The sequence below is a fragment of the Hydractinia symbiolongicarpus genome, chromosome 4 (assembly GCF_029227915.1).
Source record: "Hydractinia symbiolongicarpus strain clone_291-10 chromosome 4, HSymV2.1, whole genome shotgun sequence".
Lineage (NCBI taxonomy): Eukaryota > Metazoa > Cnidaria > Hydrozoa > Anthoathecata > Hydractiniidae > Hydractinia > Hydractinia symbiolongicarpus.
Window position 1 is genome coordinate 7916777 of NC_079878.1, and position 27970 is coordinate 7944746.

At 35.2% G+C, this 27970-nt stretch overlaps 2 protein-coding genes across 3 annotated transcripts in view; one reads left to right on the forward strand and one right to left on the reverse strand.

The window, feature by feature from the left end:
• Positions 1–5082: 5082 nt before the first annotated feature.
• The window catches only part of LOC130641059 (PHD finger protein 14-like), a 33215-nt gene continuing 10327 nt past the window's right edge, over positions 5083–27970 (reverse strand). Inside the window, exons 1-3 of one of the 2 annotated variants that reach the window (XM_057447700.1) lie at positions 14727–14840; positions 8748–8979; positions 5083–7326 (exon numbers count right to left, since the gene is read on the reverse strand). In XM_057447700.1, the coding sequence (XP_057303683.1) occupies positions 5198–7326; positions 8748–8970 (2352 nt within the window). In that variant the 5' untranslated portion in view covers positions 8971–8979; positions 14727–14840 and the 3' untranslated portion in view covers positions 5083–5197. Of the gene's footprint in view, positions 7327–8747; positions 8980–14726; positions 14841–27970 lie in introns of those variants that run through there. The other variant, XM_057447699.1, reaches the window with a different exon arrangement.
• Positions 14918–23207, forward strand: LOC130641061 (transmembrane protein 143-like). The gene is made up of 6 exons (XM_057447702.1): positions 14918–15332; positions 15690–16085; positions 17588–17830; positions 18414–18636; positions 19011–21351; positions 22516–23207. Exons 1-5 carry the CDS (start codon positions 15003–15005, stop codon positions 19316–19318), a joined length of 1500 nt encoding a protein of 499 aa, XP_057303685.1. The 5' UTR covers positions 14918–15002; the 3' UTR covers positions 19319–21351; positions 22516–23207.

Below are 27970 nucleotides of genomic sequence, written 5' to 3' on the forward strand. Positions count from 1 at the left end.
ATTTTAGTAACATGATCCATATGGATGGGAGGAGATAATTTAGATGGATTTTTTTTACAACGATTTAAGTTTTTCAAGCTTTTCTGTGAAAAATTTCAAATCCTAAGACCTTATCTATTCATTTCCTACAAAAAACATTCATGTAACATATAATCAGGCAAACTAATTTCATATAAAGATAATCAGGCAGACGAGTGCGCTAATGAGAAAAATATAAAACACGGCTATTCATTTAGGACACAAGATGAAATTTGTAGTACTTTTGCGTAAGTCCAGAGATAAGAAACAAATTCAAGGTGTATATCGTACACTAAAACAACTAAAAATTTCTGTAATACATACAAAAATTCTCTGTTACATCAGAAAAGAGAAATGTTTATCCCCCCCCCCAAAAAAAAGAAAAAAACTCCGCAGGTGTTAATGCTCTGTTCGAGCAGTAGAAGTTACTAAGCGAGGCGGTGGTACAATTGTAAAAAGGGTTAAAATGTCGACCACTCAAGTTACCCTTTGAATAATACATTTTCGCGCGGATTTTTAGAGGCTGTTTATATGGAGGCGGGCTGGCTCGGTAAACTGACCTGGCCCACTTGCCAGACTGGATTATATCTTGCTTTTTTTTGGAAAAAAAACTACCTTGGTTCTGAACAATGAAAACTGTAAAAAATGCAGAACAAAAGAAATATTTTCATAATAGTGGTCAGGCGAGATCACGGCAAACATGCTAGACCTGCAATCGGACTGGTTCGGCTTCCATACAAACAGCTTCTTGGTGGCGGTGAAAGTGGTGTGTGATAGGCTGTTGCAAGAAACCACATTGTAAATTTATCGTTAAAAAGGAAATATTACAAAACTCTGGTCAATCCAGCTAAACCATTTCGAATACAATGGATCTTCTCTTTCTCTAAGCCTCGAATAAATTACCAGGGAAAGGATAGGAAGAGCACAGTTTATTTAAAATGAATATGTTCGAGTAAGGCGGTTTGTAATGTGACAGAGAATATTCGAAATAAGGAGAGTGTATTGTGGTATTGTGAAAGCAATTTTGTCAGCGTTTTGTCGTTGATTATGCTTGTTGCAAAATGTTTGGATACGCGAGACAATGTAAATATATACAAATACATTGTGTGTTCGCAAATTTTGGAGTGGCTGTTCATATTCTCTGTTTTTTTCGAACACAGTGGACAAGTCGTTTATTTAAGAGCTTTTTAATTGGTCTGTTTTATTCGAAATATCGTGGAATTCGCCTCAGTTTGCAGTGTTTTTTGCCTCTGTGCATATATGGTGATTATTTTTCCGGAAAAAATACTTAACTGTACCTTAAGTCTATTTTTAAAGAATTTAAAGTCGAACTTCTTCATGTGCTTTTTATTGAAATTTTATTGAAAAAACAGCATCAGAGAAAACTACGGATTAAAAAACAGAAAAACAACGAAGAAGACCTTACGGTCACGTGGAACGAGCAAGGAGGTCAAAAATACCAAATTTTCTTACCCATGTAAGCTTTCCCTCTTTGTGGTTGAAGATTCTATTCCCATATTTCTGTACTCACGTTTCCATACTATATTACATTTGTGCAGCAGGCCACAATTATTCCTATGGTGTATTTTGTACATTTAGCGCATGTGCACAAGGCCATTGTGGTTCTGAAGACGTCACGAAAGACGTCAATAAGGAAAAAACCAGCTTCTAATGTTTGTGTTATTGTCTATACGCGAAGAAAAATGTTTTTACCATAAGAAAAGAGCAAAAGATGGTAATTTGAGTTCTTTGGGTTATGATTATTTGGGCTTGCATGACGAACATGTCTTGTTTCTTTAACCGCATTCAGATCAGGTGCTAATAAGTATTCGTGACAAAATCAAAATTACCCACGACGACATAAGCACTGGTCTTACTAATCATGGTATGGTCAGGTAAAATTTCACACGCTTTTATAAAAACCATTCTTTCAGAAAGTGTTTTTCGAAAATTTTTTAGCCCTGCTCGATATACCGAAAATCTAAGCCTTACGTGTCTTAAAATCGTGTTTCTAATACATAAGTGTATATTAACATAGAAAACTTTCTAACTTGTCTGCCCCACGGAATACTCCACGTGGGGACCCATAATTGTCGCGAAATTTAAAGAAATGGCCATGCTGACGCCAAGATGCCTATCGCAACCTTGTCCTAGCAAAAACAGTCACTTGACATTTTAAGTTCAAATCAAGGCAGGGATTTACAATTGGAACAGGGACAGCATGCGTAATGTCGTTTTTGAAACATAACTTTCTCAAAAAAACAAGCAACACCCGATCGTTAACTTTTCCGGCTAAAACAGTCGCCAAAAAAAGTCAACATTAATTTTACTTTGTAGAATAATTGTTAGTTTAAAGTTAAAACCAAGGGGGTTCTTTGGTTAAATAACCAACACAACCCACAACCCGTCTTACCAAAATTAACTGTATGCAAGAAACGATGTGGAAGTGGCCTCAGCTTATATTACAGAAAAAGATGTAGTTAGCTACCTAACTGCAGTTAAAATGAAATGAAGCTTTTGTGAGTAATAATGTATTGTGATGTCACAAAAAACTGCTCACAAAAGAAAAAACAAAAACAACATTTTCTTAGGCTTCACATAATGCTTAGCATATGTTTAAAAAATGACCAAATTTAAGCCTACGGCATGCTTAAATGATGCACTTCTCCACACTTTGTATTTCTGGTGATTTTTCTATACTTATGAGTAACGATCTGTTGATACTTGGAGTCGAGTGCACATTTAAAAACTAATTTATGCCACACGTTTTTTTTTCCGACTAATAACATTTGAGTGGTTATAAAGTGTTTATTTGTACGGAAGTTTTGTACAAAAATAAAAACAACAGGCGACGCCGTTCCCTTCTGGATGTAATTCTTTTACATCTTTGAAAACAAGAACCATCGAATGCTCTAGCCTAAAGGCTTCGAATGCTTTAGCCTTGGCATAAGCCTAAATACACAGTAAACCTCTCAGTCCTGTTCTGCTAAAAGCGACGGGCGGTTGCCACGATACTCCGACATATTAGAAATTCTTCCTGCAACAAACTTCGAATCAGCTATTATCCCAGCAGCAGAAAGAAAAGTTTGTGTGTAGATACAAAGACAAACAAAGAAGATCGAACGTGAATAACAGCTAATTGTCAGCCTCGTTCCAAAGGCATTTCGCCTTGCTGAAAAAGTTGAAAGCGGCAATACGGCTCAGGGACCACAAGACCCTGGAGACGATGTTGAGCTAATGGCTTGTTATATCCTGGACCACAATAACAACTTTGCTAAATTTAACATGTTTTGCGCAAAATACGCGAAATAGAGCAAATATTATCGACCGTTAAAACTAGTTTATATTGAAAGAAACAGTTAGATACCTTTTTCGATATAAATACACCGCCATCGAGCGCTTTACAGCTCGAAGTTTTAAGTGTCTTGCTCACAAATTTCAATGTCATCATGCAGTTACTTGACATACGGGACATCATAACAACAAATACGATACGTTAGATTGTGCATCTTTACTCATAAAATAAATTAAAAAATGCTGGTCATAAAAACTATAGTATAAAAACTATTCTCCACATGGATGTAATCCAATTACTTCGCCGATAACGAGACCATACTTGTTTTTTGTTTAACTCGTTCTTAGAATATTCTGCACGTTAACAAAGATATAGTAATAGCCGATAGGGAACTCTCGCAGAATTTTTTTGCTTTTGTTTTATTGTCGACATAAATTAAAACAATAAAAACAAAAACAACTTTAAAATAATTTAAAATCTAAGTGATATACAACTTGCTGAACCTATAAAAATTGACAAATACAGGATTATAAATTTTTCACATTTTTGTGGCGGGAAATAAAGAGAGGAGTTCAAATTCTTGTGGGAGTAATATTTCATCAGGAATTAACAAACAACGAAATTAAAGCGAAAACGCATAATTAACGTTTATTCTTTTTCACACATTTCTTCCTATTTTCTGACAAACAACAGTACATTTTCCCCTGCTATTTAAAAGAGACTATGATAGCTTTCAAGACTGTTGTAGTAAATAGAAAGAGATAAGTAACATTGCAAGATGAACGGCCGACACATTGTTGTTTTGGACATTTTCAATTTTTTGTTAGTTGTTGTTTACAAAAAAAGATGTACACTAACAATTCGCAATCATATTTCCCGCGAAAATTCGTGTTAATTTCGTTACCAGCTCTCCGACATTTAGAAAACGTTGATGTGGAATAGTAAATTTAAAAAAAAGAAAAACGCCCGAAATATACGCCCTTCACACGTCAAATAAAAATACTAAAGCTGGAGCACGCGTCGTACGCCAAGGAAAGAAAAGTGTGGTTTTGAAATACTGAAATCGATTGTTGCATACAGGTAGTTGTTTTACGCAGTGTAAAACCTACACAAACATTCGAAAATTTGCAAAAAATCCCTCAACAGAAGTGCCTTAATGGAACACGTTTTGGCGGGAAAATGCTTCGAGGCGATTTCTTCTTTGGCGAAAGCGGCGAAATTTGACTTGGCAGATAACAAAAACAAATCAATTTTGGCAGAGGAAAAAAAAAATTATTTCGGCGAAAATTGAATCTTCATTTAAAAACCATGCAAGCTTGTTTCCATAAACTTAGATAAAGGTCTCTCGTTTTCAATGCTGAAATCAAAAGAATGTTCATTGACATCCTACAGTAAAAACACCAACCTCTTCCCAAGAGCATCCTCCATCACGATGCCAGAAAAGTTGCAAGATTCCCTGGGGTTAAGGTTGGTAGAAGCACATGATGATGGCGTAAAAAATTAATTCTGACGGGAATTTAACTAAGGTAGCCTGAAGTAAAAATTTTACTGACGGAAATAAAGGGATATCATACTATAAACGCTTTGTTGCTGATGTTGCTTGGTAACACGAGCGTTACTAAGCAACATGAGGGTTACCAAGCAACCCGAGATTCAAATCTTTAAACCACGGAACTTGTAAACAAACAACAGCTATGCAGAAAAATAAGCAGCATCGAATCTCTGTCAAAATATTGAAAAAGAGTGCATAGACCTTCAACACACTTAAGTAAGGGCAGAATTTGATTTTCTTTGGTGCGCGAACTTAAATACAAGCATTTGTTGAACTCTTAAAAATAGGTCCCAAAGAATATTTGGAAAAAACACCTCAGGTTCACATAAAAACTATTTCGAATTATTCTCCTTCACTTCATTTTCGACATCGTCTATTTCTTCTTCGCTTTCATCGCAATCCTCACAAATCCATCCCCAGAACTTCCCTTTCGGCGTTCTATTATACGGTGGATCCAAGCAAGTTTGAAAATGGTAGCACTTCTTACATTCATCACATTTCACTAGATTGGATTTATCGCCACTCTTATTGCACACGCAACAGTTCTCAAAAATTTCGGCTTGTGGTTTTACTTTTTTCACGTATTTATGTGTATCATTTCTTTTCTTTGTGTATTTTTCTTTCTTTCTCCCTTTTTTGGAAATTTTTTGCTTATTTTCTGGAAGCTTTCTCTTCTTTGGTTTCTCCTCAGATTTCGAAGTGTCTTTTCTCTTTAGTGATTTCTGCAAAAGCTCTTTCGTTTTTTTGTCTTCCGGCGTAAATTTTGCCGGCTCTCTCGTCGTTCTTTTTGTACGTCGCTTACCGTCACCGTCGTCGTTTTCGTCAATAAACTCCACTTCACTTTCAGATTCTTCAGAAGAGTCGCACTCTGTGCATTGCCACACATATTTATCCGACTTCTTAGGCATCCGCAGTAGAGGAGGATCGACACATGCTAAATGATAATAATTCTTACAAGTCTCACATTTTGTTAGGAGATGCTGATCTTCAGTGGATTTACACGTTGCACACTTGTTCACGATGGTGTTCAACAATTTGGACGATTCTTCGATCTTTGCTTTCGATTGTTTGGTGTCTTTCGGCTTCAACATATTAGGTAGTTTGAACGGCTTACCAGTTAATTTGCTAATACATTGGTGTAATGTTTTACAAGCCGCGATTAATTTTTCTTTTTCTTCCAAAACTTTTTCAAGTTGTATTTGGTATTCTTCGCTCATTTTCGTCAATGCAGTCTGCTCTTTTTGTAGTTTTAACAATGATGGCTCAGCATTTCTAAGCGTCAGTTGCGTTTCTTTCACCTGCATTTCTCGTTTAAAGAAATAATTTACAAATTCGGCTGATAAATTCGCTTCGTGTTTTGAAATGCGCCCCGATGTTACAGCCGCTGCCACATTATAACCTGGATGACGTAACAAGCCAAGAATTTCCGCTTTTCTCGCTAGCATCATACAAGCCTCAGGACACGACGACAAAAGCCTAGGAAACTCCTGCGACAATGGTTTCGAAGGACTAAGGCATCTACGGAATTCGTGATATTCTGCTCTCGCCGATTTTAACGCCGCATCGATACGTTCTTTTTCGACGTCATCTACGTCACGACGAAAATTTGATGAATGAGAGAAGAACGCTAACCAGCCGTTCTTTCGTTTTCTTAATACGTTTTTTTCCGAGTGCAACTTGCAATGAGCGTAAAGCATGTCGGGAGTATCTTCTACAGCATCCCCTCTGTCAGGAATCTCTGAGAGAAAGCCATTTTTTTGAGCACACGTCACATGGAATGTAGTTTTACACATCCCCACATCACAATTTATGCAAACGCCAGTTCTCGAAAAGTTATCGTCAACACAAAACATGCATTCTTTACTTCCCCACATTGAACATTTGACGTCTTCGAGTACGACAGTCCTCAATTTTGACACGTCACGAAATCCAACGTACGGCGTATAGAGAGCACAAATTAAATGGACCCATTTCCCTGTATCTGTTTGTTTATATATACCCCCAATATTAGGACAAAGCTCACACATCGGTTTCTCGTCCCTACCAGCCTTGCACGGATCACAAAACCAAGGCTCTGTTGGCGCGTCAGAATCACTTTTGTCGCCATCGTCCGACAAGTCGATGTCACCATAACAACCTTCATGTACAGTAATCCCGCATTGATCACACTCCAGTATTTCGTCCTTCTCGCTGTCTTCAGACTCTAAACATATTCCGCAAATTAACAGCGGCTTTTTAAATGTTGTTATGTCGACGCCGTCTTGACTGTTCTCATCAAATGAAACGGGTGAATCCCGCTGTTGAGGTTGATTGCGAATTGCTGATAAAATCATATCCAACTTTATCGGTTTTTCTCCATCTTGACTGCTTTCGCCATCACTTCGAGCATTATCTCCCTCTTCAGAACTATCGCCGTCATCATTTTCGTTGTCAGCCTCTTGTTCATCTTCGCTTGCTATTTCTAAGAAAAAAAAACACGTTTTAACATCTACATTTGAACAAACGCCCATACTCGATTAAACACCAACATTTGTTAATCTATTTATTTGTAGAGGGGGACAATGTTTTTACACCTCCATTTTAAAAGAAATAGAGTAGGCTCGAATAAACAACAATGCTTTAAAATAAAATTTTAGGTTATGATGGTCTTTTAGAATGTTTCGAAAATCTATTTCCTTCTAAAATTATTCAAGATTTACATGTTTGAAATTTAGGAACTTTCTTTTGATGTCACAAGAAAGTTTCAGAAAATGTCGACATTGCATTTTACCTGATAATTAAAGATAATTAAACTTTCAAACGTTGCATAAATATCATTATTATCACAACTGAACACTGCTCAAGAAATATATATAGGTTTACAAGACTTTTCAAGTATTGATTTATCCTTACTCCATTCTTGTATCATCAATGATTAAAACGACTGGAAACCTTCAGGTAGAACGTTTGCGTCCAATGAGGAAGGCTTTAGATTTAAACAACAGCCGAGTCATGCTAGAGACTATAATAGTGTGAATCTATCTTTTCTGCTTAGCGTTCAGCATTAGAATAGGATTGATACTTTTAAGGAGATTGTCTAGTTGAGCGATTGATTTGCTGGCACGAATTTCGTCGCCCAAATTGGAACTTTAAATGTACTAGGACCTCTATTCCAGATCCTTAATAGTAGAACCAATAGGAACTTAAGAGTATACAATAAAAAAAAGACTTGATAAACAACTTTTTATCCTGTAGACTATACAAAAATATCCTTTTCAATGCAGGAATCTTTTAAAGTATTTCCAGATTCGTGACAAAAGACCACACACGAACATCACATTTAGTTGGGTGTAGTATTTCTTTACCATGCTTTAAAAAATCTTTAAATTGCATTTTTTAAAAAATAAAATGTTGAGTTTTAACGGTTACATATTTTAATATATTTTAGCCTTATTATTACGAGCAAAGGAGATATTTCGAACATACTGAGTATGTGTTTCCGGGTGTTACCCTCACCCTAACATATCGATTTGATTTGCTGTTAACCACTGGTAGTAGGTTGTTACATTCATGCATTTCTTAAACCATCCTTTGCTACTAATGTTATATCAATATTAAGAACAAAACCAACTGGTTCATGCAATATGTAGAACGTATTATAATATAACACAAAAATCTTGATAATTTTATTATTGCTAGGGGTGGTTGATTAGTTTAATTTCACGTCTTCAGATTCTTTTTTAAGATCAAATCAAATGTCGCAAAACATCAAGGTTCATTGTGAACTGTATCTTACAGTTCACAAAGAACCTTGAAAATCACTATAAAAAAGCTTTATCACAAAAATTCACCTCTAATTTTTCACGTATTTCTTTCAAATTGGATTAAATAATTCGGTCTTACCAATATTTGAATCATCACTGTTTATATCATCATTATCCACCGTGAAATCTTCATCGTCCTCACTATCACTTTCACCAAAAGCAAACTGAATCAGCTGATTTTCGATCAGTTTAACCTTTCTCTTATTCTTTCCTCTATTAGTCAGTGATCGGACCATGCTGTCGTATGGATTTTTTTCTTCATCATTTTTATTGCTGGCATCTACACTTTTAGAATTATCCATTATATGTATCTAAAAAAATATAAAAAAGTAACATAAATCCTGCATGTTGGGGGCCACTTAATAACTATACGTAACACCCAAAATGGCCATTTTTACCAGCCACCCACACCCTTGTGACGCATCGTAACAAATCTGGTGCCACCCTCCACCCTTTTTAATACTACGAATCTTAAGACCTCATCTCTTCATTTCTTTTTTAACTATGCAAATTTTTTCACACAAAAGATTTTTACCTTTTTATTGGCATATATGGCTGATCAGGAGGACGGGGGTAAAAAAATTATAAAATAGACAAAAATCTTTTCACAATTATTTTCCACCAGGGTAAATTATAAAGGGTAATAATAAAACGTGTGATAAAGCTATTTAGTTTCATACTAGTCGATAAGCCCATGAAAAATCCACTCAGGCAGAACAAAGAAAAAGGTCCGAAAATACACTATAACCTTTTTTGGAGAAATCTGTTTAACTGTTCCTCTATCCCATACAGCTTCAAACGCGGATCAAGAAAATGTATATGATCATTTACTTTTGACAAACAACTAAAGCGATATTGAGTTTTAAAGGACGTCATTAACCCATTCGTTCCAAAACCCAGTTTGGAAAAAAACCCAGTTTGGGAAATGACCTAGTTTGGGAAATGGGTCCTTTTTTGATCCCAGGTAGTGATTAGTACACATGCAGGAAATGATGTCAGTTATTTTCACCTGTTTACAAGTTAATCCGCCACAAACTTATAAGCACAATGCAATGGCTTTGCTAATTTAAAAAAAGCTATTTACGTCAAAAGGAAAATGAATACATCTGCATTGTCCCGTACAAACCGACAGTCTCAGCATTTTATCATGAACATCTCTGATCCAAAATGTATATCTGATACCTTGTTTTTGCCCAAAGAAGTTAAAAGTCAACTTTGATGTAAGATTGTGTTGAATGTTTCACAATCAAATACATAAACCTTGTTCACAGTTTCCCAAGGCACCCTGGTCGACTACAAATAGGTAAAGAGCTAATTTTAATTGTTAATAACAACTACTATCAGCTAAAGAGAGATGCAACATTAGCACAGAGCTTGATGATGTTTTTTTACTAATTGCTAAACGACAGAGGGGACCCCTCCCCTCTGTCGTTTAGCAAAGAGTCTTAGAGTTAAGTATCAATCAACAATGTATCCCAATAATTTTTTTTTATGTATATATTTACATTATTAATGCACACAATCTATGACAAGCTTCGAACCAACATGTCGTTGAATAAAGTGGTTGAATTGATATTGTTTTTTTCCTGATGCTAAAAGGTTCCTAAGTGTTTAAAATAAAGAAATACCTAACATTGTAATCAATAAAAGAAGCTATACATAATTCATATCCCTAGCCGTAAATGGGCAATGGCTGTATATGGACGAACCCGTGTTCTGTGTGATTTCATTCTGTGTACAAAGTTAGGTTTTTTATCACACAGCTGTGAAAGTGACCATTTTCGTAGGGAACTGATCATCTTCAAACAGCTCAACTTATCATTTCTTTTGTAATTTGGGGCAGTCAGAATCAAATCTGGATAAACTCTGTGCTGTTTCATTTCTCCCTGAAGCACTTGGATCAGTTGAAGCATACAGATTTAAATCTCAGGTATGAAAGAAATAGGCCCTAAGTTGTATGAAGTTAGTATGGGTCACAAAAAAGTTAAGTAGGAAAGTGAAGTAGGCCCAACTTGGTATACAGTTAAAGTTGTACGATGTTTGTAGGAGACAAGACATTGGCGCAACCTCGTACACATAATTTGAGGCTGTACAAGATAGGTTAAACCATTAGGTGGTCAAAAATTAACATTTAAAAAATATATTTAAATAGAACCCGAGATAAAGCTCTTTTTATACTCAAATGTGAATATCTTGAGAAAGGAAAGAGTTTTTTAGAAAATTTAAAAAAACTTGTTAAACCAACTTTTTAAGCTCTATAATATAAGTCCAACATCATTTTATATACCTCGGGTTACCTTTAGAATATCATTATGCTTAGTAAATGTATTTTACAATGTTTAGGCATTCATTTCTGAACCAAATATAGTAATTCTAATGTCCATCTTTGTACACAATTGCCCATCTTTCTTTAAGCGCGAAAAAATGACTAACCTCGTACAACAGGTCAATTTCGTACTGAATAATAATTATTATTATTACTATTATTTACCCAGGATAGCCTCTTCAGTTCCTATTGGTACTGCTCTCAACGAGGGTCCTGCGAAGGGGGTCCTAGCGCATTTAAAGCTCCCATTTGAGCTACGAAAGTCATGGAAGCACAGCAATCACTCAACTAGACAACCGCCTAAGATATCAATCCTATTCTCATGCTGAGCACTAAGCAGAAAGGATAGATTCACACTTTTATAGTCTCCGGCATGACTCGGCCGGGGATTGAACCCAAGACCTCCCGCACTGGAAGACGCTCTACCACAAGGCTATCTACCACAAGGCTATCAGTCGGTAAATAATATTAATAGCAATGAATATTTATATAGGTGCTAGCCCAGAAATCACAAAACCATACAGTTGTGGATTGTTCCCACTGGGGGCCACTAAAACAAAAAAAGAAACAAATATGATAAACCTTAGGCTGCCTCAGCTCAATCAAATATATAGATGAGTTGCCAATGTTTACAAAAGTCAAAGAGTTTGCAGGTTTTTTGCACATGGACAAGCATTTCTTTAGGCAGAAAATATAAACAGCAGACCACAATAATGAAAGAAATCCATCCAAAAAAGAAATATTATTTGCTCAAAATTAGTGAATTTTGTATGAAGAATTGGAAGAATATAGTTACATTTTAATTCCAGTTCATCTTTATGCTACCCCCTCCAAAACCTTTAATCTGCATTAGGAACCATTTTACCGTGAGCTAGTCCAGCTTTTTTACCTACACAAAAGTGCGTGCATGCCCATTGTTCTCAAAATGAAATCAAAACAACCATGTCATGCGGAAAGTGGTCTATAGTAACATAATTTATAATCTGTGAAAATTGACAAAGAAGAAGAATTAGAAACAAAAATGATCTCCATTAAAATTTGTAAAATATATACATATTAGAGATGGAAATCGTAAAAGAAAGCAGATTTCCCTTACCGGTCACATTGTCTGAAAGATTATTCCACATTTGTGCAGCTCAAAAGGGTGCCGATAAGCCGCATACGCCGTAAAAAGTACGTGTGAGTTTGTCGTTTAAAAAAAAAATTCAAGTATTTGCCCGAAAAAACCTGCTGAACAATGCCCTAAAAATAAATATTCACCACAAAAACACTCAAAGATTTACCACAAATGATTAAAAAAACTATGAAAATTGAAATTAACTATGTGGTAGCGAAGTTCTTAAAAGAACTGTTTTTGATGGTTTGTGATAAGATTTACTTGGTAAATAACTTAAACATTATTATTTACTTTCTCTTCAAGCAGCTTATCCCGACTGTCGTCGACCTGGTAGGAATACACGGAACCATGGTTTCATATTCAGCAATTTTCTTTCTGCAAATTATGCAACATTTTATCTCCGAAATATTGACAGTAGGTAAAATTTGGGAAAAGCTGATTTGACGTGGTGAAAAATGGCTGAAAAAAAATTATTTTGTTTTCGAAAATGTCTTTATGTTCCATGTCTTAAATTTTTCAAGAAGATTATCAGCACCATAACCTACGGTAGATAGTGGTTATAGCTCTCGTACTCTCTGCAGGATACCGGAGTTCGATTCCTCTTGACAGTGATTCAACATGGGCGAGTGAATGTTACCTTAGCCCCAGGTTAACCTGAGCAATGTGAGGGAAATTGGGGAGGTGGCACATTGTGTGGGCCATTGGATGTTGTGGGGAGTTGTCTAGTAAAGCACGGGCCCTAATTAGTTCTGCATAGCTCAAAAAGAGCATTAAATACTCTAGGACTCTCCATCTAAGCCATGGCCCCTCCTGGAAATAATAGACAGGGTGTTAGCCATGTAAATATGCACATCTATCTATCATTTCGATTCATTAATGTACTTATAATAAAAATAATTTTACTTGCTATTAATTTTCCGCATTTTCATATCATCCGCGTATTTAAACCCTCTCCCATAATAATGGTTAGATGATATAATTTATGCCGGCGAAGCAAAATAAAACATGTAAACATAAATGGTAAAGGAATGCTTTGCACCGTCAAGCAAAGAAATGAATGAAAAACAATTTACTTGATGTTTTTTAGCAAGTGCTTTTTATTATTTTTTCCGTCTTTTACATATTTTTACGTAGGGTGGGTGAATGTGGTAGACGTTCCCCTACCGTGTTTCTTGAGCATGCACAATTGACACTTGATATCCGTGTATATATTGCATTTTTGGAATGATCTGTGGGAGTTGGGGAAAGTACAGGCGGTTTTGAAGGACAACCTCCAATTTAATTTGCAAATTCCCCTAAATTTGCCAAACAGGAAGGATTGTTTGCTAAATTCTGTGTTGACCAAGGAAAGCCTGAACCTGTTTCCTCTAAATCAGTGATTGTGACAGTTTTTTGTCAAAAAGAATACATGGAATAACAGTCCTGATGTTTACTTCGTACACATCTATGAGTGATTCAGGCCATTTCTTAACAAAACTATGCCAGCGCTAAAAAAATTACGAGCGCTATGGTGTGCAAAAAATCGCACTCATAAGCAAAATTTACAAGTGCAATGTGAATAATTGCAAGTGTGATTCACACTTAATTATTTTTTGTTTACCACAACGTTATATTTTATTTAAGCTGTACAGAAATGAATTTTGTAAAAAGTATTAACCGCAAGTACAAGGTTGAAACAACGTTGAACGTGATGATGTGTTGGCAGATTTGCTATATGTTTTTGGCATTAAATATATTTCTAGACATTTTTTATTTCTCTTTCCCCTTTTAAAAATATTTTTTAAACTTTATTCAAAATGTTTTTTCTTTGGTACACACATTCATCCGAAAGTTGTATTAAGGTACAGGACACCTAACCTCTCCCATGTTCTGGTTATATTTAACTTGCATGGGTGCGCACTCTTCTCGCAATATTCTCTGTGACGATGAAGGTCGGACTGACTTGCGGCATGGTTCCAAATGGTCTTCCGTCTTTCATTCGAGTCTCAGTTTAATGCACCAGCCGAGCATAAGAGTGTCAGCATGAAGGTAAGGGGCCAACTTTAATGTTCTCTATACTTTTTAAACAAATCAATCACAAAGAAATGTTACGTAATCAGCGTAATAGCCTTTTTTATCGCTCTAATAAAATAATATTTTAGAAAAGGAAAAAATTCATGAGTGTAATAAAAAAGCACTCATATATAAATCTTTTTACAAGTGTTTGGGCGATTGCGCATGCGATTGCACTCGTCTCAAGCAATGGCCTGGATTTACGTACTGTAGCTATGCCTGTGATGCGCGTGCAGAAATGGAGGTAAAAATGTAAACAAACCAAGCGGACAAGTTACCTCCATTTCTGCGCACTCAGGAAAAGCACGGCACTATGATTGAGAGTATTTTGAGCACATCTAATCAGGAGCAATGTGATTCATGGCTTTAAAAACTAAAACGGCAGATAGTGTTGACAAGTAAATTATTTAAGGCAAGAAATTGTGATTTAATTCTCCTTTAGACTAAGTGGCGTTGGTAACTCCAAAACTGTCTTTGAAGTCCCTCTTGAAACGATTTACAGGGTCTATACCTCAAAATTAGTAAAAATAGCCAACTATAATCTGCATGATTTAAAAACTTACCCTAGTTAACAGCAAGCCACGAAGTCACTATGATTCTACAATATGGCTAAAAATGTTTTCCCAAATTGAAGCAAAGTAGATAATTTTAGCAGATTGTAGATTAAACCTTTTTCGTCTTTGTACACGGGTGTTCTGACAAATAATATGTGAAGCATTTTACTCATAACTCAAAATAACAAAACAAATCTAAGTCGAAAATTGCGATTAACTTTACAGTCAAGTGTTGGTTTAACTTGTGCCTAAATTTTATCCAACTTATAAAGTAATTTTAAAAGAATGGTAAATATTATAAGATCTCGATGTTTAGTGAAAATATCTCTGTTTTTGAGGTCAACAAAAATTCTTTCCAGTAGGTTGTTATCGTCCAAAACGTTTGCTTACGAACGAGTTGACAAAAATGTGTGGGAAAACTTACATTGGTGGCCACTCATTGGCGATAAATCTATGGAGAATTATATACCATTAACAAGGAAACAACTGATAGAAGCAATATCAGGTGATAAACAGGCTTTTGATCCAGACGAAATCAAAGATTTTACAAAGTTCTGTTATAGCTTAGATAATATTCTAAGAATTCACAATAAGAAACGGTCAAAGGTGTTGAAAGTAGGTTGTTTTTTGTTCTAATCCTAAAAATTAAATATGAATCTATTTATCATATGTACTTACTTACACGTTTAATATAACTCACTATAACAAGAAAGCTTTATTTTATTTCCTCAAAATTACGAACTTGTTGTTAGTGTGTTCAAGACGAGATATATACATTTACTGTGGTAGAGTGTTTAGCAATAGCATTACCATGCAAATCTTGGTGGAAGAAATTCTATCTGTTTTAAGATTGATTTAAGATATTACAATATAGGTATGTTGTTTGGTAGGCAATATTAAGTTTTAGTATGTTCTGGATTTTAATTTAGCATAGAACTTTTAGATTCACATTGGTTTTTGACTTGCTTTTAGAGCTTATATAATCCCATTAGCCCTGAAAGGGATACAATACAATTTGAAAGGTTTAATGAGAAACAGTTAAAAGATAGAAAAACCGATGTTCTTGAGCAAATATCAAAATTGGCATCTGAAGCTGCATTCTATGAACTATCAGAAGAATTCATAAAACGGACATTGCATAACATTACCAAGAGAGAAAAGTTTGATTTATATGTAAACACAGACGATTTTGAGGTTTTAAAAATCTGGGTTATAGGCCTAGATGTTGCACCCTTAGACAAAAGAAGTTTATATAAGAAAGCCAGGAGTTATCGAGAAAAAACTTCAAATTTTCTTGATCCACAGGACCATACATACCATGACCATTTTTTTATGAAAAAGAAAGCTTTCAAAAATGTTAAACCTAAGGTAAGGTTGTAAAGAGTACTACTACTACTAGAGGTTTAGCAAGGTAAGAGTTTCTACATTAAATCCACGATTTACGAGTTATATACTTTTTGTCTTTTAAATATGAGTTGCCAGGTGAAATTCACATCTTAAAAAACTTGATTTAGGTTCAATTTCATAGACAGTCTGGCAATAAATAATCAACATACTGTAAAAAAAGAAAACTTGAGCATCCTTGAGCGTAAGGCAAAATTTTAATAAGAAAAGTACTCGCTAATTTCGCGAATTTCAGACTTGTTATTGGTAGTTACAAATGTTCCCATTTTATTTTTTCTGAAGCAGCACTTTGCAAAAGTTTATTTCGTAATTGTTTCTTAAATTCTAGTTTGTTTGGTATACCTTATTGGCAAAGAATAATATCAGCAAAAAAGACAGCAAATATTTTGTCACTGACATAATTCAGTCACTTTTTTTCGACCAAATTTTTAAATTTAGTCACTTTTACCACACTAATTTTCAGATCGAAAATAAACAACAAAAGGACGATAAAAACTATATATATTTCCATGGTTATATAAAAGAAAGAAACCTTTTCATTTAAACATTTTTTTGCCCTAGTCCTCAATTTCAGCTTCTCTTCTCGTTTTGTTTTCCTATGCTACGCTCATTTGATTTGCCCAATCTTGGTTTGTTCTTTCATCATCACTTTCCTCGTCTTTAATCCCTGTATATTCATAGTCATAAAAAGTAGCATCTTTTTATCAAATACCTAGAAATATCACCACCTTTCTATATAAAAAATAGTAGTTGCGCAAAATTTCTATAAAGGTAATACACTTCTCAAAAAAAAAAAAAAAATTTAATCGCACATGCTAAGCATCAATTGATAGATATTGGATTGAAAAATGACGTTGAGCAAAAAATGTCACTCACTAAGCAATAAGGTGAACATTTTCTGTATTGCTTTATTTTATGGTTTATTAACCTTTTTTCTTGATTATTAGGAATTAAACTGCACTACAATTAGGAAGAATTTGTGCCTTCATTTGCAAAAATTGAGTGAAATGTTTCCTTTTGCATTTTTTTTTTGCCTTATTTATTGTCATGGAAATTATAACTTTTTAAATATCCTAAAACCAATCCCACGCAACACTTCTCAATACCTAATGTGAAAATTTCCCCTCGCGAAAATTACTTCCCGGGGTTTATTTGCAAAAATGAAGGTAGCTAATATTCACAGGAATTGTGGACTTTAAAAATCCCAATTAGTACTTCGGGATATCTTTTTTATTATTATTTCTTTCAAAGATCTAAATGGTACGTGCTGTTAACTAAACTTTTAGACTACAGAGAAAACGGTAGATATCTTATGCTGACCTGCTTGGGTGGAACTTAAGTTTATGTTAAACGCAAACATATTTCCGGCAAACTCGCAAACATTGTGTGGTTTATTTTTTTCGCGTTTCCTTGTTTCTCTTATTAACGCGGTAGATTTCTTAAAAATCTTTAAACTGTTTTTTTAGATTTTCCCTGATTTACCACAATTTTCCCGAATTGAAAGATATAAACGCGTTTTAGTTGCATTTCGTTTAAAAAGTGACACCAAACTTCACTTGAAGGCGTTTAAAGATATACCTTGTGACAACCTTGAATTTCTGTTACCAGAAGGTGTCCTGAAAACAAGAAGTATTGACAAAGCGCGGGTAACTATAACAGGAATACTGTTGGTGCTCCTTTACGGAGTTGGAGTTATAACTGATTATAAGGTACGTAACAGCTCGTCTGTTTATTTGAAAATGAAAATCTGCTGAAAAATTTATACAATGAAATCGAAATAGTTTAGTATATATAGAATAAATGAAAGTGGTTAAAATTGGCTTTCCTTCTTATGTGCGTTATTCGTACAGATGTTACGTTTTAAAGAATTTTTACCCAAAAACCCGCGGAGTTTTCTGGTTGTCACATGCTGTACGAATAGGATAATACACCTGTCCTGAATTTGTTTTCTTTGATGTATCGTTGCTATTACCCAACTTTTTTCGAACCAAGTGAATGTGTTAATTGAAATCCTCACCTGATTAAATGTGAAATCTCTAGATTCGAGCAGCAAACAAACAACTTGTTAAAACAGTTTGTTTTAATTTCGTACTAATTGATCTCTGTTTGAAACTTGAAAATCAAAAATTAAGAAGAATTTGACATTAACATTATACGACCAAAATAGCATTTTCGCATGTCGAATATGATTCTAAAATTTAAAAAACATGCTATTTGGGAAACGTGTGTGGTCCATTACTGACATTTATCTTGTACAGTGAGATTAAAAATTTTACATTCTTTTTTTTGCAGCTACATACTACTTTGGCTATATCAACGACTGCTTTTATCATCGTTTTACGGACATGGAGTGCCTACCAAAGTTTAATAAACAAGTACATTATGAACTGGTCAAAGACGTTGTATTTTAAAACTATTGCTAACATTCACGCCCTCTTAACACTGCTTGCAGATCGATCCGAAGACGAACTTTATAAAACAGCGATTTTGATATGTTTCTTCTTGCACAGTAGAGGTATATCTTTTGTTGTGTTTAAGATTTTTAACCAGCAACAAACAACACTACTATTTTTATGTATCATTCCAAGCAGTGATGTATAAAAATCAAATGAACTAATTAATTGATGACTTTCTCTGATCTATTCGCGCGAAAATCCAAAAATTGTCGCCTGTAAGATTAATTCGCTTAAAGTGTAGCCTGACAGTTGCTTATGAGTCTTTTTATACGAAATCATCTCCTTAAATATACAAGTAGGCGACCCGTGGAAAAATACACGGGCTTGCCTGTTTTTTTTCCGCATTGCGTGCGTCTCGCTACTTGCGGTACCATTTTGCGTGACAAACAGACAGACGTATACGGGTATTATAATATTCTTAAATATATTATAGGTAAGAATGATGCATGGGTATCAGAAAAAGAATTAACTAACGAAATACAACAGTGGATTCACCAAGTATTTAAAGTCAACATAAAGTTCCGCGTCAACATTGTTGCTGGCATACTTGAAAGTCGAAATATAATCAGTTCTCATGACAAATACGGGGAAAGAAGATATATGATGTCATCTATGCAGGACATGGCCTCTGCGATTCCAACTGTGAAAAAGAATCCACACGCTTTTACGAGCGATGCTTTGTTTACAGATATTGTTGAGCATGGTGAAAAACTCTACGAAGAAGAGTTTAAATGGGATTAAGGAGTGTGTTTTACTCAACAAAACTTCGAGCCTACAAATTTGCAAGATTTGCGAAAAATTTGCGCCTTGACCAATCGAACAGTCAATGTTTTTGGTACAAAATATGTTTTAAATTGGATTTGTTGGTAATTGAAGTAGGGGAGAGTACAAATGGAGAAATATCTCGATGCACCAGTCTAATTTCCACGGAGCCTGCTTTTATGTGCCAATCCATTCTTAAAAAAAACTTTGTACCTTTTGAAAACCTCTGAACTTTTTTATTTCGAATATTCTATTCCGGGCGAAAAACCACTAATTCTATTATTATTAGCTATAATTTTGGGATAATTATAGAGGATAGTCTCTTTGGTGTGTTAAACACTGTTATCAATGTGGGTCATGTCTTTCCTAATGTATAGACTGGAGACGCATAGACACTATCTACACAATTTTATCTCGCAAGGTATGAGTTGACTTGTGGCTGTTGTCACAGGACTTGCTAAATGGCCTTGCTACAGACTGAACCACCAGCTTTATGATAACAAATTTAACTTTCTAAACGCTCGATTGCTCATTTAATTAACCAAACTGGTTCCCTATCCTTTTTCTTTATCAAATCTGATAGTTAAGTTTAAATTCAAAAAGCAGTGGAAACGTGCATACTTTTAAACTGAGACATATTAGACAAAATATCTTCTGAACAAAAGGGATTGGCCACCTACTTTAAATCAACTACTTAATCTTGCGTCAGCCATTTGACCTAGCCTACCGACCGACTACGATTGTTGGTGCCCCCAAATTACACCGCAATTGAAAAATGTCACGTGGATAATGTTATTTTCGCTGAAAGTGTAAATGCATTTAACGACGGTTAACAATGGGGGGGGGGAGAAAGTATGTCTAATGTATTAGAGTAGTTCTCTTGCCCCCACAACAAATACGATAATAAGAAATAGAAATAATCTTCACACAAATACTACTACAGTAAACTTCCTTCTTTAAATGTAACGTTCGATAGCTAACCCTAACTCATTTTTAACTGACGCTAATTTAACTGAGATTCGTTTTTTAAACTTAGATTTCTTTGCAACCAACCTCGTTCCCAAGCATTCTCTTAAAGCAATCTCCATAACCAAACTTCAAGGATATACCCCATCTATTATTCCCAGAAGGGGCCATGAGCTTAGATAGGGAGTCCTGGAGTATTTAACGCTTATTATGAGTCCTTGCAACATCCAACATCCTTCACATTGTGCCATCTCTCCCATTTACTTCGCATAGTTTGGGTTAACCGGGGCTATGGTAACATTCAATCGCCCATATTGAATCGCCGCCAAGGGAAATAGAACCCTGGTCACTTGTAAAAAGTAATAAGTGTGTAATAGGCGCCACAAAGGGCTAGTAACAATAAAAAAGAAGAAAAAAGATGTCTTCTATATGTTGTGGATTTAATTTAATTTTAGTTTTTATATATGTACAATGCGGCTTTGTTAATAAAAGAAGACGCGTTTTGACGAGTTCAGGAAATGTCTGTTAATAATGAAAACAAATAAATATTTTTGTAAGCTAAGGTAAGTATGATCTCTCATATCTGCATTCAATGTTTTTATAAAAGTTAACTAAATAATTAACGTTATTGATTTCCGCCGGCGAGGGCGGAATCTTTAAAATCGCCTGGGAAGATAGAGAGATAGATAGATAGAGACAGCCCAGAGCCTGGACGCCTAAAACTTATCCAGGCTAAAGCCTAAATTCTCGTTTTGACACATTTAGTTCTGAGAACGAGGCTATATTGCGTTTTAAACTAATAGAAATATATATACAAAGGGTAATTTCCTCCCATCCAGGGAATTTATTTAGGTAGCCAGAAAGTTTCATGTTGGTGAAAAGCAGTTTGCTGATTGAATTGATTTATTGCTAACTAGCTATATATTTGATACTGTGAATACGATATAAATACATAAATATATATATATATATATATATATATATATATATAAGACACCCATCGTACTTCTGTTGTTGGTGTGCAGAAATTGTCGTCGACTGATTCGGTAAGATTATATTTTGATACCCAAATTCTGAAACATTACTAAATTTAGCAAGCTTAAGAAGTGGACATGCCATAGCTTTCAGAAACCAGAGAATAATGTGATGTGAGTGCTAATAAGCTGCATATACCGTAAAAAGTGCAGGTAACACCACTGTTTGCACACAGAATTTATGTCAACTTTACTTTGTCTATCAACGAGCCTTTCATCATAGTGGAAAACTGTACGACATAAAGCCTCTCATACCCGAAAAGTCCTGCACATAACTTTAACGAAAAGCATTTAAAAATCTAGGGCAGTTCTTAAAATATCAAATTTCAAAAACTTGCATGAGCACATAGGAAATTGACATGTTTTTCACAGGTGTAAATATTTTTTTATAATATATTAAAGATAAAAATAGGACTATGCAATATTAATTCAAGAATAATTTCAGAGTGAAACTTTTCAAGCAGGTTTTTGTGTGGTATATAAAATATATGAGTAGGATGTCACACTAATTGCTTTTTTGCTGAGACGTTGAAAGACAGAGATCGATAGAACGTTTACACAAGCACCAGTGTCTATTTTATACGTAATCATTGTATTGCATATTTTGCCGTTCGCTGGGCACAGAATTTGCATTTCATGACTTCTTTGCTTTTTTGACGATGGATCATTTGATTGATATCAGAATTAGCAGTTGATGACGATTGAGTTGAGTCAGGCTTGTTGTGAGAATAGACTTAGTTTGCAACTTTGATACCGCACTAGCTCTGCAGTTGGATAGTACTTTTTCAAATGTGATGTCGTTTTCGCAGAGTAGGCGTTCTTTAAATTTTTTGTCTCTTAAACCGATATCAAACGTGTATTCCATAGACTTTAAAGGAAAAGACTCCTGTTAGGTAGAAGACCTTATATTTAGTAAGAAGTTGGGAATTATGAAACTTTTTCGTACAAAAAATTACATTTTATAATTGAGACTTGAAAAAGAAACTTTTCGTTTTTCGGGAAGTCGGCTGTACGAGGTTTGTGCCCTGGGTCCATTGAACGTTGATGGCTGGTCCGTTAAATTATTGAATTATAAAAGATTGAAATCGATTGCCACACATTGGACACACATGCGTCTTCGTGGTTCTGGGTGATTCTGGTAGCTTTTATTGTACTTTCTGTTTTTTCACATTTTAGGGAACCAGTCCCAAATTGTTCTATGATACAAAACATGTTGGCACGATTTCATTGAACTAATTTTGACCCAACAATTCACAATTTCAAGCGTCATTCAAACATGATTTGCATGTGAAGATTTGTTGACAGAAGCGGTTAAAAAAAAAGATGGAACAATGATGAAACAGAAGAGCTTGCTGATTTGCTCGATTTACACTTTTTGTTGGATGCGTTTGAAATAAGAATATATTCGTTAAATACAGATTATGAATTGAAATAAAAAATACTTGTAATAGCCTGATTTGTAAAGTATTTTTATATAATTCAGATTGACTTTCGTGGTAAAAAATCTCACGATTAGGGATTGGTCTAGGCTGAAATGTCTAAAAATGTGTAAATTGTTATCTTTTTCGTTTAACATATATATAACTGTACAATTTTTTTTCATTTGCAATCAGTTGCTAGTCTTACAACAACAACAACAATAATGATAAATATTTAAAGTGTTTCTAGCCCAGAAAATCACAAAAACCAATTGTGAGTGGATTATTTCCATTGGGGTCCACTGAGTCTGAGTGAAGCTAGCTTTCTCACATTTACGTTTAGTTTTAGCAGGCTTCTAGAAAACTAATCAAGACCAACGTTAGAGGTAGCTAAGGTTACAGATCAGATGAATTATTATTTTCCTTTTAAAATTTAATTTTGAAGTATAATATCGTTGTTCTTTGTTTATTAGCGTCCATTTTACATTTCTAATAGTTGTCAACCATTTTTTTTTGTGAAAACGAAAGTGAAATGTATGGTGTAGAAAAGATAGATGTGCATATTTTACATGGCTAGCCTCACAAATATCGAGGGATATACCCTGTCTATTATTTCCAGGAGGGGCCATGGCTTAGATGGAGAGTCCTAGAGTATTTAATGCTCATTTTGAGCTACGCAGACCCAATTAGTAGGGCCCACGCTCTACTAGACAACTCCCGGCAACATCCAACGGCTCACACAGTGTGCCATCTCCCCAATTTCCCTCACATGGCTTGGGTTAACCCGGGGCTATGGTAACATTCACTCGCCCATGTTGAATCGCCGTCAAGAGGAAACGAACCCCGGTCTCCCGCACAGAGTACGAAAGCTATAACCACTAATCTACGGCTATAAAAGCTCAAAATTTTAGTAGTAAAAAAAGTGGCAGCTACTAACTTATACGATAGAACGCTTTAGGCAAAACTTTGCGTCAGAATGTTCCTGTACTGGTAAATTGTGAGCTAGCCATCCGGGGTTTTGTGCACCTTGCCGTCTGTTTAGGCTGCCCCGGGTAGAAACCAAAGGCGAGATAGTAGTCTATGGTCATCCTTCTTTAGTTTTAAAATAAAAAAATGTTAAATTTTCTTTTATTGGGACACTAAAACAAGATAATAGGGAGTGAGGTCAATATCGATGACATCATAATGTTATGCCGCAGGCGCTTTTTTTAAAAAAAAATTTTGGAACATGCGCACACTTTTTTTCCTTAAAATCGCGGTTTGAACGACCGTATTAAAAGCAACAAAAGCAAGCACGAGGAACCTGCGTACCCACTTCTGTATCTGCAACAGACGGACCTAGGAAAAACGGAAACCTCACAAGAGCTTATGAGTGTGGCGGGAATTGTTAAAGCCGGTCGACTTCCTATATCTTTTGATATCCGCCAGCGAAGGCGGAATCTTTAAAATCGGCTGAGGAGATAGAGAGATAGATAGAGACAGCGCGGCTAGGCTGGACGTTTAGCGAGGCTAAAATGACTTTTAAGCCAATAAGAATCCTAACAGTGCAACAACTTGTTTTATTATCCAATGAACAATACTTTATTTTAAATTTTATATGCTATCGAAAGATAACGCTTGTGCAGTGTAGCATAATGAAGATCGTCTTATAATGCGCCATCTTTGATGTTATTATAATTACGTCATTTCCTTCTGTACAATTTTGCAAGCACGTGGACTAAAGCTATATTCAGCAGAACTAATTAATTATTCACGATTTTAAATTTAAAGAGGAATTGTTGAAACTGAATATTTTTGGTGAAAGATAATGTATTATAGCTATAAAATCGTGACAAGTGTGTTGCAAAAGAAAAAAGAATATGTAGCCTTATGAAAATAACCTTTCGTAACTGATTATGTAAAAAAAAAAATTCCTGCCACCTTTAAAGATATTTTCCAAGTTGTTTTTCAGAGAAAAAGAAAAAATACATAAATTTTCAGCCTTGCCATTGTTCTTATTTTGTTTTTATTGTTCATCAATTTTCAGGTTTATTATTTTTTTTTAAATTGTTTTTATAAAGAAATGAAGTTTATGTAAGTTAAGTCAGCTATGATTTACAGTTACAATAATAATCAAAAATTTAAATTTAAAATTTTAGAATATTCAATGATTTTGTTCCCCCATACTTCTCAGTCCTCTTTAAAGTTCCGTACTTTTTCAGATTATTGCTAATGGCGGAAATCTTTACGCCGCAGGGCTTCTTGTTTTCTAATTCGCTGCGCTCAACCGAAAATAACCTTATTTATTTTCTTATTTTTGTGACAGGGAAGACTCAAAGAACTTCTAATAGTAGTAGTAGTTGTGTACGAAAAAGTTAGGGTTAGGTGTTTCAAAGGCCTAGATTCATTGTAACATATAGTAAATGCTCTGCGTCGTCCTCCACATAACCATCTTTGGCTGTCTCCGAACGCCATCTACCATGTCGTTTAAAAAGACGCTCTGGGACGTCTGCATTTGCCGCTGCTGTTGCTCCTCCAGCACGTAGGCTGTGGAGTCCGAATCTTGTCCTATCCAATCCGATTGATGCAAGTGCATCGAGTGGATTTTCTCTTGTTGTTGTGTAGCTGATTGGGCGGTTCATCTTTTTAAAACTTCCGAATTTGTTGTTTGATGTAACTGTGACCGCTCTAAACAGATAGGAATCAGGCTCAACAGATACATACTTCATATACTCAGTTAAATTATATACTGGGCAGATCCTATTTCCGCAAGCGCTGATGTAAACCCAGTTTCTCTCTCTGTAGATATCTGTTTTGCTTTTCGCTATGAACAGTTTCATAAAGATATTTTTTGTAAATGACGTCACATCTTTTCAGATTACTAATTTCCGAAAACTTAAGAAAGCCACAGAATCCCAAGAGAAAGATATTAAAAGTTCTAAGTTTGTAAAGGTTAACAGCTTCGCTTTTAACAAGTTGTTTATGAAATGCGTGCAAACGTTCAACCGTAATTATGTCTTTCTTGCGAGTTTGATGTTGTAGTAGGCGTTTAGCGGCTTCGATTATATTTTTTGGTAAAGTGTGGTCGCATGGGTTATTGTAGCCTGTCAAATTGTGAAAATACTGGATAGCGTAGAATGCGATTTCGATTTTAGGATAAGAATTGTTCATTTGGGTTAGGTTAAGTATGTACAACGCAACTGTTTGTGGTAGAGCTGGTAATTTTGATACAGAATATTTTTGACACCATGCATTCCATGAATTATAAGAATAATAGTACGTTTTTATCGTATTATTCCCCCTGGAATTTAAGATATATTCTGGTAGATCTTTTGCTAAATGCCTCAAAGTTTCGTTTTCCAAATGGTGCGTATAATAAATTGCAAAGAGTTCTAAAATGTAAAAAACATTGCCTATTGATTTTGAGTTTTTGTGTGTCCAGTGACTGCATGTCTTAGTCCAGTGACGACACCGTCGCTGTCCCTGTGGATTCGGTTCATGTAACTATTATTTTGCTTTTAAAATGCTTTGAACCTATGGCGGAATTTTTGCACTCACCTTGAGTAACGCATAAATTGGGATTGTCAAAGATCCTGAAGTTTTTAATAATTTTTTGGAAGTCCTCTGTTGAATCAGTTAAAAATGGCCAAAACGCTGCCGAAGGCCAGGATGGGGCCACCAGTGTGCCCGAAGCTTTACAGGTCTGCATGTTTTTTAAAACCTTTGATATAGTTTGAATCGGGGGCACGAGTAAATTATTTTCGTTTTCCCACGAGGTATTAAAGGCGTTTATGCATTCAGTTTCCGGACAATAATATTTTGAGTTGAACCTGCCTACCTTTTTGTTTTCGTCATTAGCAAACCTATCTACGGTGAATGGACCCCAGAGCCTGTTTAGGTATTCGAAAAAGCATTTTGTGATTTCCCAATTGTCCGTGTCCGTATAACGACTTAATTTATCAGCGTATTAAATTTGGTTTCTTGGCACCCATTCGACATTTAAATCTATTTTTTGTTTCTTACAAATATCAAAAATATTTTCTGCCAATATCTGTAAGTTTTCCTTCGAGTTGCCTCTTTTTATTATACAATGGCTCGCGTAATTATCTGTCTTCCAAAGTACTGCTTTGTTGCATAAAACTGATTTTAATGATTGTAGCGAATATTGTATAGCGTATAGCTCTCTCCACGTGGAGTGCATTAGGCTTTCCAGTGTGAAATTCGTAATAGAAATATGCGTTCTATTCTTTGCCACGTGTATGCACCCAGCCCTGTATCGCTCGCATCAGAACAAACGATTAACCAGGGAGTATTTCCCCGTGTCATTGGTCTCTCAGTGTGTTTTAGAAGATTGTTCTTCCAAAAGAACAGTTCTTTCACAGCTTCTTAAGCGTGTGACATGTTCATTCGGGAGTCCCATGATATTCGCGATTCAATAAGATAATAAACTCGTCTAATTTTCAGTTGGGCCAAATTGCCTATAACAAATTTCATGGATATGATTTTTCCGCAAAATTTTGCTAATTGTCGTGCTGACGTGTACGGTAGGGAATCAAGAATGAATTGTAAATTCGAAAGAGTTGAAATTAATCGCTGGGAAGGTATAGAAAAAAGTTTTTTCTTCAGATCTAGATTAATGCCGAGCCATGTCATGTTTTGATTGGGACTCCACAGATATTTTTCGTTGTTTGCGACAAACCCAGATTTCTTAAGCGAGTCTCGGACGAAGTTCGACGCCCTCAAAGTCGATTCATAGGTATTGCTTGTGCCAGCGCCGTCATCAATAAAACATGCAAATTTTATAGCATGTTCTCGCCAGTGTTTTACGAGGACTCGCATTGTTTTTGTGAAAATAAAGGGGGCAGAAGAGAGACCGAACGGTAGGACTGTAAAAACAAAATACCTTTTTTGGCCATTTGTTACCCAAGAAAATCTGATGCTCTGGAGCAATTTCTATGTGATGATAGCCTTGTTTTATGTCAAATTTAAACATGAAACCATTTTTCTCAACAAATTCTCCGAAAATCTTCCAATCATCGAATGTGGTTTTTTGTTTATACACATGTTTGTTTACATGTCTCAGGTCAAGAATAAGTCTCTTTTTATTTTTGGACGAACTAACGCTCAGTGGATTAACCACGTGTGGCTCAGTAACCATTTCTTTTATTCTTCCGGTTTTAAGTAACTCGTGTAATTCCTTATTTACAAAATCTTCATTGTCAAGAGCTGAACAG

Excerpts from the sequence above, each read along its gene's own strand:
- LOC130641061 (XM_057447702.1), top strand. The coding sequence starts at position 15,003 with ATGGTAAATATTATAAGATCTCGATGTTTAGTGAAAATATCTCTGTTT. Across the intron at positions 16,086-17,587 it reads TCAAAAATGTTAAACCTAAG|ATTTTCCCTGATTTACCACA; the intron begins GTAAGGTTGTAA and ends CTGTTTTTTTAG. Across the intron at positions 18,637-19,010 it reads TTTCTTCTTGCACAGTAGAG|GTAAGAATGATGCATGGGTA; the intron begins GTATATCTTTTG and ends AATATATTATAG.